The sequence below is a fragment of the Schistocerca americana genome, chromosome 3 (assembly GCF_021461395.2).
Source record: "Schistocerca americana isolate TAMUIC-IGC-003095 chromosome 3, iqSchAmer2.1, whole genome shotgun sequence".
NCBI classification, from domain to species: Eukaryota; Metazoa; Arthropoda; class Insecta; order Orthoptera; family Acrididae; genus Schistocerca; species Schistocerca americana.
In genome coordinates, this window is record NC_060121.1 from 979,998,810 (window position 1) to 980,011,187 (window position 12,378).

The 12,378-nt window shown below is 41.5% G+C and overlaps 1 protein-coding gene across 1 annotated transcript in view; it reads left to right on the forward strand.

Annotated features, from left to right (window-relative positions):
* Window positions 1-257: 257 nt before the first annotated feature.
* The window catches only part of LOC124606609 (DNA cross-link repair 1A protein-like), a 61,805-nt gene continuing 49,684 nt past the window's right edge, over window positions 258-12,378 (forward strand). The window contains exons 1-2 of the mRNA XM_047138594.1: window positions 258-752; window positions 4,635-5,722. Of these exons, the coding sequence (XP_046994550.1) occupies window positions 374-752; window positions 4,635-5,722 (1,467 nt within the window). The 5' untranslated portion in view covers window positions 258-373. The remainder of the gene's footprint in view (window positions 753-4,634; window positions 5,723-12,378) is intronic.

Sequence of the window (12,378 nt, forward strand, 5' to 3'; positions counted from 1 at the left end):
AAATCAATAGAGACATAGTGATCTTCAACCCATGTCTATATGCTGTATAACTTGTATAGCTTGAATATATGTAACTTGACTTTGTCAATTGCTGTAATAGCTGAACTACAATAAGATTTCATTCAATTCAATTCAATTCAATTCATATGTTCAATTCAATTCAATTCAATTCAGTATGATTTGGTCCATCCATAATCGATTATGAGAATAATAACGATTAATCGATTAATTGCAATGTATCGCCCATCCCATTTTCTGTGTTCAAAACAAAACATGAAGCGGGTTTTGCAACTAGTGTGGTATTGACAACATTTATATTGTGGGGTGTATATACTTATGCAACGAAATCGTTTCCTAATTTGTGACTTCCCAAATGAAGATTCTATTTACATCAATGAGTGACGATTTATCTGAAGACTTTGTTTCATTTGCGAGGACGTCTCAGTTGCAATCGAGTCCAATTCGTAAGGATGTAACAAGAACTAAGCTTTCTTTTTCACAGCAGAAAGTTCGCAGGCGACTGAAAGCTTCGAAAAGTACTCTTGACACTGCAGATGCGAAGTTTTCCGATTGTGCTAAGGAAGTAGACAAAAACTTTCAGAAGGGATGTAAAAAGAACCGTGCACGAAAGAGAGAGACACCGGATGACGAGCAGCAGTTTTGTCCACTGTGCCAGATGCCTTTGACGTCACTAAATATTTTGCCAGAAGTTCATGTTAGTACATGCTCAGTGGTTTGGGATGATCTCAGAGGTAAGTTATACAATTGCCCTCTAAATGTAAGAAGATCGAGAAACTTATTTATTATAAGAGTGGCAATCAGTGTTTTCACTGTTCAAGATAATTACCTTACAAATCTTGCAGAATCCTTGGGATTAAAAATGTAAAGAAGAATATATCAATCATTTAACATTAACACAGATACAGTCTCAAAATAAAATTGAAAATTGTTGTTCCAGAAGGATTTTTTTCTGCCCCAAATTGTCGCTAATCATACACGTTTCACAGAAACAGATGTTTTGAATTATCATTTACAATAATAATTCTTGTATAGTTAGGTCATATATTTCAGATCTCTGAAATGCTATGGCAGATAACTGAAAAGCTTATGACACATCAAGTTACCATCTATTAGGAATATGTTTGTGGTTGCCATGGCCTTGTGGAAGGAACTATCCCACCATTTGTCTGAACTGATTTAGGAAAACTAAATCAAGATGGCCATAATTGATATAGCGTTAATCCTCCATCGTCCCGAATCTGAGAGCAATGTCTTGATAAATGCAGTCACCGGCTTTGACTATGGACATAATGTTAATGGGTCTGCGACATCACAATTTGGTGTGTCAATTGCAGTTTTGTTGTTACTTGCCAAAGCCAATGAACGTGGCGGGGAAAAAAAAGAAAGAAAAAAAAACTGGTTGTGATGGCAGATTGAATCATGGTTTAGTGTGAGGTGTAGGTTAGGTTGGAAGGTGGAGCTTGATTGTGAGTTGGCCAAGCCAACAAGTGTGAAACTGAAAAGACCTGGTTGTGGTGACAAACTGAGCTCTAACTTAACCCATTTGAAAAAATCGCCTCTGACATAATGTGATAGTTGCCATGTTGTCTACACCGTTTATCACAAGTTTCCTTTGTCACTTTTTGTATTAGATGGTACCCAGTGTGAGGACTGGAACAAGGTTCTGTAACAACAGAACAAGTGTTTATACATTGTTCATGTAGTACACATATGACACATGTTAGACATGGAACTAGTTATTTCATTAATGTATCCAACCACACTCCAAAGAGAAAATATTTTTTGTAAACCTTTCTTCTTTTCTATTACATCATTGTAATCATTCAGTAGGCTGTTGTGTGTGTACTGACAGTTTTAAAACCTCAAAAACACTTCTGATTGTTCTGATGTATGGTATATGTAAACAGTATACTTGAAAATACATGCCAGAGTTTTTTTGTACTAGATAACAAAACACCTCTGCATTTCCCATGTGATTTATTCACTTATCAAGCAAAATTTATTAAACGTGGAATGAACTTTGCCCACAGTGGATTATGTCCAAAAGTAGTAATGACTGAAGTGTGGGTGTAATGCAAGTAATGAAGAGAGTAGAAACAGTTACAAAACCATGTAATGAAGATGCCAAGTAGCTGATAAAGCACAGAAAAAAGGGAAATACGGAAGCGTCCGATCCCGCCCGTCTGCTTTGACCCATGACGTCACAAATATAGCTGAAACGACCATAAACCACAATTCCGATATGGCACATATAAAGTCGGTACGTACACATTATGAGGACGAAAATACATCAAGAAACAAACACACACACTTTCCACAAAAAGCCTAATGACACTAACGGGACAAGCGCGGGAAATGGGGTGTTTTTCGGTGTGGGCAAACTTAATATAAACAAATTTAGACACCAACCCCCATACAAAACGACGAAAAAAACCGACATCGCAAAACTCCCCAAATACCACTAAACACAATATCATCTGGAATCGGACACTTCCCTTGACCTATATAGCTCAACAACAGCTCCCGATCCCATAAATTAGGGTCAAACACTTCCCTTGGTCTGTATAGCTCAAAAACATCTCCCGATACCGATATCAACATACACAGCCACACATTGGGATCGAACACTTCCCTTGACCTGCGCACTGTTAATTTTATCCGTCATATCCATTCCTGAACAAAAACAACAACCGATTAATTTGACTAAAATTACCACACGATGTACAGCGAACAACATTAAATTAACCTTCACACAAAATCGTTAACTCACTGAAACGAATTCCACTACGAAACAGACCCGACACTCAAACGAAGCCCATTATACCACACAAACGAAAACCCTGAACATACCACCAGAGAGCACAACATCTACAAACACGCCATATTCACAAACCAAACTCCGCGCCGTCATGACGTCACACACGACAACACCCTTACGTCACGGGTCAAAGCCGACGCTTGGGATCGGACGCTTCTGTCGACCCGAAAAAAGAATCTTAACATCATAGCTCAGTGTTCAAAATATGTGTTGTTCTTAATAGTAAGAAGCTCTACATCTCCATATCCTCTACCTCCAATATACGCCTCTCCTCCCTCCCACAACACAGTGTCCTAGGAGGAATGGTCAATATTCATGGAGATAACAGGAACGATCATTCAAAGCAATAAATTTGAGGAAAAATGCATACCTGAAGAGAGATCTGTGATACTTTGAAACAAATCTCTTCTGCTGTTAGCTCTTTGCTTTCTGTATTTTGAGAGGTGATAGTATGGACCAAAACAAGGGAAAACTGCCCAGTAACTATTGGCTCTAAAGTGAATATCTTAAGAGGTATGAGCACTTGTTTATCTTCACTCATGTGAAACATATCTTAAAATATGCATTTTAGAGCCCATGTTTACTAGATTTTTCAGAATAAAATTCAATCATCAGTTGCAAATATGTTTTTATTATGCTTTACCAGTTTTGATTTCGGAATAAAATTAAGTCGTAAGGTGCAAATATATTTTAAATACGCTTTACGGTTACCAGTAAAATGTAATAAAAATACATTTGCAACTGACTGAATAGAATGAGTGGTATTCTTGGCTGAGTTGAATGTGGAAGAGTGGAGGAGGCGGGGGGGGGGGGGGCGGGGGGAGGTAAGAGCAGCAGCAAAGGTGCTAAGGTGAAAGAGAGACAGCAGGCGAAGAGAGATGGAAAACGGTGTAAGAGAATGCTCAGTCTCATCACAGCAGGAGTAGTGTTAAATTGTTCATGGAGATAAATTGGAAGAGTTGTTGAGGACCAGGGTAGAAAGATATTTTTGAGATATGTGTGTGGGTCAGGCTCCTTATACTTCAAATTTACTAAAATGGAGAAGGTTGGGGGCCAGAGGGAAGTAAACAGTGTGTGTGATATGAACGATAGGATAAAACTCCTTGTAGTCCCTCTTCTTATTCCCCTCTCCCCCCAAACCTCACCACACACACACACACACACACACACACACACACACACACACACACACGCGCGCGCGCGCGCACGTTTCTTACCTCTCTCCATTCACACTTTGGGTTCATTGTTTAGGAGCATTGGCTCCCTTACACGTTTTGCTCTTTTCTTGATGGTCTCCTGAATTATACCACCTCTGTACTTCCATGAACAATTTTCATTTTCCTGCATCACAGTGGTCTCTTTTTTTCTAGTGATGATTTGCTACATCGTCCTATGGACGTATTCTATGTGTACATTTCCACCATTACAGAAGAAATTGAAGGCACGGCATTTTTAAGACTCTTTAGTTTTGTCTAAATCCTCGGGTGGTGTCCTTTTTGCTTGGACCCAAGCTTTCTGAATGTACTACCTAATAATAAAATAAATTTCAGAGTTTTGGATTTATTTAGTTTATATTGAACAGGTGAATGATTGCCAATTGTTCGTTTGCGTAATGTGAATATCCATTTCATACTTGTTTGTTGTTCCAAAATACTTAATGGCAGAAATGGATATCGATATTGTGAAATTTCAGTCACTATATTAACTTTAAACTTTTTTGTTTGCTTGTTTTCAGTTAGTCAAGTCTTAATGTATCAACCTGTTGATACCGTCCCTTTGTTTTACTCTTTTTCAGAATGTCCCCAAGGAAAGGAGTGTAATGAAACAAGCATTTTTCACTTTAAAGACTTCTCCCACAAATTATTGGCAGAAATTCGAGCAACAGTCATTGACTACAATCGTCACCCATCGAAAGATGATTTGTGCGATGTGGGCAGAAGTCAGTTGTTGGACAATAAGAGGATAATATCAGAGACCAGTACTGAGAGTTCTTTAGATTTATTTTCGGATGAGGGAGATGAAGGAGGCTGTATTAAGAAAACAACTTATCAAGCTGCCTGTGTAAATGCTGCTTCAGATGGGAGGAAAGAAGTATCAGTTTCTTCTTCATCACAGTCAACATATTTTGAAGCTGATGTTGATGATAACGGCAATGTGGATACTAGTGAATCAGTAGCAGATTTTAACAAAACAAATCATACAAAAAGTATCTTATCCAAGCATTCTGAAGGAAATAGCTCTACTAAAGTGCCCTCAGAACGATTTATACACCATAATGACCTAACAACTAGCAGAACAGATGTTTTTTCGGGTTCTGATGAATCGTCCAAATCTGTTTCAATTCTCAAAGTTTCTTCGCCTGTTGAACAACTTTCCAAAAACCCATTCAAAGTTAAAAAGCCTAGTAACATCTTGAGAAACTTGAGTGGTGGTAAGAACAATCAGTTTTCAGGTAATCTGGAAGATAATCAGTCAGTGGAAGCTGCATTGGTGGATACCGAAAAAGAAATTTCAGTTTGCGACAGTTCCAATAGTCTGAAATCAAATACAGTGGGCCTGAGCTGTGATGAAGACAGTGATAGTTCTGCAAGAACTGATAAAACAGAAATTTTTGTTCAGAAAAGTCTTCAGTTTAAAGGTAGCATTAAATTTAAAGGCAAATGTGACAGTGCGGATACCACCAATCTTAAAAGCCCAGTTAAGTCTAAGACTATTCCATGCAATTGTGTTCATGGAATCGCTTCTGAAGTACCTTCTGTAGAAATGGAGATTAATTCACCAAAGAAGTCCCTAGTAAGTCCTGTCAAAGTTCATCTTACTTACAACAAAACTGGGTGGCAAGGTCTTGGCATTGATACTGTCCCTGGAGCTTTACTTGATGAGGTAAGACAACATTTCTGACAAACAAATTTCAGTTTTGTTATTTTTAGACTGATCGGAAACTAAAATAGTGTGTGTGGGCATGAAACTGATGCGCATTGCCATAAAACTGTGTGTGTGGTAACTTAATTATGTGTTAGTTTGTTGTATTACTGTGGTTTTATGCTTTTTGTGACTATTCTTGGCTCATTATGAAACACTGATATCTCTAGTTAATTGCACTGTGTACATGTACAATACTACACCATTCACCCACATGGAATTTATTCAAAAGTCAGGTTTCAGTTTTGCTGCAATCCAGCTCATTTGTGATATAAAATATATTATTGGGAAGTAATTAAAATGTGACAAGTGACAGTATGTAGTATAAGGAAACAAAAGAAATTATAAAGAATAATATACTTAGACGAGTAGAAGACTTGAGCATACTCGAGTGATAAACAGTATTTGCTAAAATAAAATACCACTGTCTTAATGAAATTCACTAGATTGTTGTGCATCATGCTGGCACCTACAGTCCTGTAAAGTCAACAGCAATTCCCTCATTAGCTGATTACAGTAAATGTCAGCAGTGATAGTTACATCTCGGGGAGGCAATTCGTAGTACACCACACGATCGCTGTTCCACCAGATGCATGACATCATCTTTTGTGGATGTGTGTCCACCTGGTTAGCAGGGTGGTAATGTGCTTGCCTCCCATGCAAGCGGCCAGGTTGGAGATTTTGTCTGCTCGTGGACTGGGTGTTGTGTCGTTCTCATCATCATTTCATCCTTATGACCAGCGCACAAGTCGCCCAATGTGGTGTCAAATGAAATAAGACTTGCACTTGCTGGCCGAACTTCCCTGAGTAGGGCTTCCCAGCCAACGATGCCATAAGCTCATTCTCATTTCCATTGTGGATGAGTGCGGGAAGTTGCTGATTTGTTGGGGCTCAACCGTTCCTTTCTTTTCCTCATGTTAGCATAAAGACACCATTTCTTGTCACCAGTAATGATACAGGATAGGAATGGCCAGTGTTGCCCATGAGCCAATTGATGACGAGCAAGCAGAGATTTACATATGGCCAGCTGCTGATTTTTGTGATTTTGGCTTAAGAGTGATTGCATGAAAATTTGCACAATATTGGAATGATTGCAATTCATTACATTTGCCAGTTCTCGGGTACGGTAATGCGGATCATTGTGGATCAGTGCGTTTAAATGATCGTCATCAAACCGCGAAGGTCTTTGTGAATGTGGAGAGTAACTGATGTCAGAACGACCCACCTTAAAATGAGAAAACCACTTTCTTGCCATGCTCTGTCCACTGGCATTATCCCAATACAAGGCAAAAACATTTCTGGCTGCTTCCACTGCTGTCACCCCACTGTTGAACTCAAACAGAAGAATATGTCGAAAATATTCTGGTTTCTGCACTTGGCTCTTCATTTTGTAGCATCTGTCGCTCTACTCTCATCCCAGATGACAAAATGACAATATATAAACTCAAACATCAACAGTGAACTACAAATAAAAGTGACAGTTGATAAATAAGCTCATAGCAACTGGAATACCAACATGCAAAGCAAAAACACTATGAACTTGCGCACCAACCTAATAATATTGGCAAGCCATGGGTGGAATAAAGGTAAATCATTCATTATATAGTTGAACTATCAACATGAACACGAGTATGACTGAAATCAAAGATTGCCGTTAAACTTTGAGTAATGTTTCTTATGTGCTTGTTGACCATTGGCTGAACTGAAGAGTGTGGTACCACCTGATGGCCTTGATGCTTGATGTCATCAAGATGGTGGACACCACGAAACTTACACAATATGGTGAAGACCACTCATTACAGACAAGGATAATATGAAAAATATTTATTTGCAGAAGTAACATCAAATTGACAGGACAACTGCTGGAATTAGAGAGTTTGTGGGATTGAAGGGACCAGACTGCTATGCCCATCGGTCAGAGAGTTTGGAGTGGAAACAAACTAAGTATACAGCTTACCTAATAATGAAGACATGTTGTTGTTGTTGTGGTCTTCAGTCCTGAGACTGGTTTGATGCAGCTCTCCATGCTACTCTATCCTGTGCAAGCTTCTTCATCTCCCAGTACCTACTGCAACCTACATCCTTCTGAATCTGCTTAGTGTATTCATCTCTTGGTCTCCCTCTACGATTTTTACCCTCCATGCTGCCCTCCAACACTAAATTGGTGATCCCTTGATGCCTCAGAACATGTCCTACTAACCGATCCCTTCTTCTGGTCAAGTTGTGCCACAAACTTCTCTTCTCCCCAATCCTATTCAATACTTCCTCATTAGTTATGTGATCTACCCATCTAATCTTCAGCATTCTTCTGTAGCACCACATTTCGAAAGCTTCTATTCTCTTCTTGTCCAAACTATTTATCGTCCATGTTTCACTTCCATACATGGCTACACTCCATACGAATACTTTCAGAAATGACTTCCTGACACTTAAATCAATACTGGATGTTAACAAATTTCTCTTCTTCAGAAACGCTTTCCTTGCCATTGCCAGTCTACATTTTATATCCTCTCTACTTCGACCATCATCAGTTATTTTGCTCCCCAAATAGCAAAACTCGTTTACTGCTTTAAGTGCCTCATTTCCTAATCTAATTCCCTCAGCATCACCCGACTTAATTAGACTACATTCCATTATCCTTGTTTTGCTTTTGTTGATGTTCATCTTATATCCTCCTTTCAAGACACTGTCCATTCCATTCAACTGCTCTTCCAAGTCCTTTGCTGTCTCTGACAGAATTACAATGTCATCGGCGAACCTCAAAGTTTTTATTTCTTCTCCATGAATTTTAATACCTACTCCGAATTTTTCTTTTGTTTCTTTTACTGCTTGCTCAATATACAGATTGAACAACATCGGGGAGAGGCTACAACGCTGTCTTACTCCCTTCCCAACCACTGCTTCCCTTTCATGTCCCTCGACTCTTATAACTGCCATCTGGTTTCTGTATAAATTGTAAATAGCCTTTCGCTCCCTGTATTTTACCCCTGCCACCTTTAGAATTTGAAAGAGAGTATTCCAGTCAACATTGTCAAAAGCCTTCTCTAAGTCCACAAATGCCAGAAACATAGGCTTGCCTTTCCTCAATCTTTCTTCTAAGATAAGTCGTAAGGTCAGTATTGCCTCATGTGTTCCAGTGTTTCTACGGAATCCAAACTGATCTTCCCCGAGGTTGGCTTCTACTAGTTTTTCCATTCGTCTGTAAAGAATTCGTGTTATTATTTTGCAGCTGTGACTTATTAAGCTGATAGTTCGGTAAATGAAGACATACCAGAACAGATATTAATGCAAAAAACAAGGAGACAAAATCCTCAACAATCAAAAAGATCATAACTCAAAAACCGGAACAAAAACTGGTATTGGAAGTTTCCATTGATGTAGTCGTGCAAGGCATCTCTGCCACTCTTCTTCATTGCTGCTGGCTCTGCTGTCCCCCTATCCACAGGTCCCTCTCATCATCATCTGGTACTGTGGTGGACTGAGGACGTTACAGTCGCTGACCAGGACCACTGATGGGTGCTTCAGCAATTTAAGTGACACCTGTCACAGATCACCCTCCTCACTATTAAGTGTCTCCTTGGTAAGGCTCATTACCTTATTTAGCGGAGTAAAAAGGAATGCTGTAAGTGCTATGTTTCCTCCCTGGTAATGTATGCCTCTTCATCGCAAGTTTGGTCAAAGCTCCCTGGCCTTCTGGGCCACCAGCAACAGTCAACTGTCCAGGGTCTGAACCTCCAAGGTGCTCTGTGCATTGATCCATCGTTTCTTGCAGAACATCTCGTGACACACTTTGTGATGGCATCGTCGTCCTCTTCCTAATCTGCTACCTTTCTCCGGCAGAAACGCAGAGTTGAACAGACCTCCCCTCTGTTTCATCCAGCACCGTTTTGAGCCCTATAGCATTATTTCGCTGAATGGGAATTGGTGCGGGCTCGTAGCTCTTCATGAGACACAGCCCCAGGGCTGGATTCCATCCATGACCAGATGACCCAAAACTTGGCCATTCCCCAGAGGCAACAGTGCTCAGGGTCTTCAACTACATTTGGCTCACGGGTGCTTTTCCGTCATAATGGCGAGACAGTATAGTTATTCCTGTCGTCAAGCTCGGGAAAAACCCAACGTCTCTCGACAGCTACTGCCCCATTAGCCTCACGAATGTACTTTGTACAGTGGTCGAAAAGATGGTCAACTTAGATTATGTGGGGTACTCGAATCTCAGGGCGTTTTGTCCCTGTATCAGTGTGGCTTCTGGGCAGGGCGATCTCCAACTGACCATTTACTGTGATTGGAATCAGCCATCAGCCACCATTACCTTGTCGTGGTCTTCTTTGACCTACATAAGGCGTATGACATGGCTTGGTGCCATCATATTTTTGTTACCCTCCATGACTGGGGCTTCAGTGGTCCTCTTCCAATTTTTATCCGTGAGTTTTTATCTTACCGGCTCTTCCGGGTTCGAGTTGGCACTTCACTTAGTGCCTCCCAGATTCAGGAGAATGGTATTCTACAGGGTTCTAAGCTAAATGTCACCCTCTTCCATCAATGGGCTTGCAACCTCTGTTGGGCCTCTGGTTACCCCGGTGTTGTTTGTTGACGATTTTTGTGTCTGGTGCAGCTCCCACTCGGTAGTGTCTGTTGAGCGCCAGCTCCAAGGTGCCATCTGATGGGCCTCTGCATGGGCCACCGCTCATGGCTTCCAGTTTTCTCCCTCCAAAATGTGGGTTATGCATTTTTGTCATCGGCCCACAGTACAATCCAATCCAGAACTTTAATTAGGCAACCAACTCCTCGATGTTGTAGGACAGTCCCGTTTCTTGGGCCTTATTTTTGATAACAAGCTGACATGGCTTCACCACGTTCACCACCTAAAGACTACATGTATGCGGAAGCTTAATGCTCTTTGCCTCCTGGCCCACACATTTTGGGGTGCACCACCTAAAGACTACATGTATGCGGAAGCTTAATGCTCTTTGCCTCCTGGCCCACACATTTTGGGGTGCAGACCGTTCCACTCCTCTCCATCTTTACTGTGGTCTGGTCTTGTCCAGACTAGATTATGGTAGTCAGGTTTATGGCTCAGCAGCTCCTTCCTCTTTTAAACTCCTTGACTCTGTCCATCATTGTGGGGTGCGTCTGGCTATTGGTGCCTTTCGCTCTAGTCCTGTTGATAGTCTCCTCACAGAAGTGGGTATTCCCCCTCTACACATCCGATGGAACCAACTCCTTGTTTCTTATGCAATCACCATTCACTAATTCCCTGACCATCCTGTGTACCCTGTGCTCTTCGCCTGTGAGGGATGTCTCCTTCTTAAGACCCGCCCACAGGTGGGATTGCCGGTTGGCATGCGCCTCACTTACCTCTGTCGGGATCTCCATCTCCACTCACTGGACTGCATCCAGTGTCTTTCCTCCTATAACCCCCCTCCCCCCACCCAGCCTTGGATGGTGCCTAAACCACAGATTAGGGCAGATCTGTTCGAGGATCCTGAGGTCTCTGGTGCTCCTATGGTTTACCGGTGTCTTGTATGGGCCATCCTTGAAGAGTTCCAGGGTGCCACCATCTTTTACACTGATGGTTCTAAGACTATTGATAAGGTGGGATACACGTTCATATCTCCTACTGGCTTTGAGCACCATTTATTGCCAGGATCATGTAGTGTATTCACAGCAGAGCTTCTAGTCATTCACAGGACCTTTCTTTTTGTTTCTCAAGCCTCCCTCCACAGTGTTTTAATTTGTTCAGACTACAGGAGCAGCCTGCAGGCTATTGACTGATGTTACTCTTGTGACCCTTTGCACCCTTTGTTCTCTGCCATCCATGATCTTCTCTCTGCCGTTCAGCATGCCACCAGTTCAGTCATCTTTCTCTGTGTCCCAAGTCATGTGGGCATCCCAGGGAATGAATTGTCTGACCATTTGGCTAGAGAAGCAGATACTTACCCCCCCATTTACTTTCATGATTCCAGCTGTGGATATGCAGATCTACGTCAAATCTCTCTTTGCACAACAATGGAATGCCATCTGGAGCACTACTGCTCATAGTAATAAACTCCGCACAAACAAGGAGTCTACTGCAGTTTGACGCCCTTCTTTCTGCTCCTCTTGGAGGGAGTTCACTGTTTTATGCTGTTTACACATTGGTCATAACCGGCTCACCCATTGTTTCCTCCTACGTAACGACCCACCCCGACAATGTGGTTGTGGAGCCAGACTGACGATATCTCACATATTGGTGGAATGTCCCCTTCTTTCAGCCCTTCGTGTTAAGTATGGTCTTCCTTAAATTTAATATTAGCATATGATCCATGGATGGTTGACCTAGTCCTCGGTACCCTCCATGGAGCAGGGGCAGGTTGGTTGTGGTTGGGACTTCATTTGCAGTTTACTTGGTCTATGGCCCCATGACCGCCCCCCCCCCCCCCCCCCTTTTTGCCCAGTTTGTAGATTTGGTCTCACCTTTTATGCTTTTACTGTGTATGTTTAATGTTCATTATTTCATAATTTGACTCCCCTGACTGGATCTGTCCACTTTTAGCAGATCCTCGTTCTTCTGTAACTCACATTGGAATCGCGGGACTGATGACCTCGCCGTTTGGTCCCTTACCCATCTCAATTAA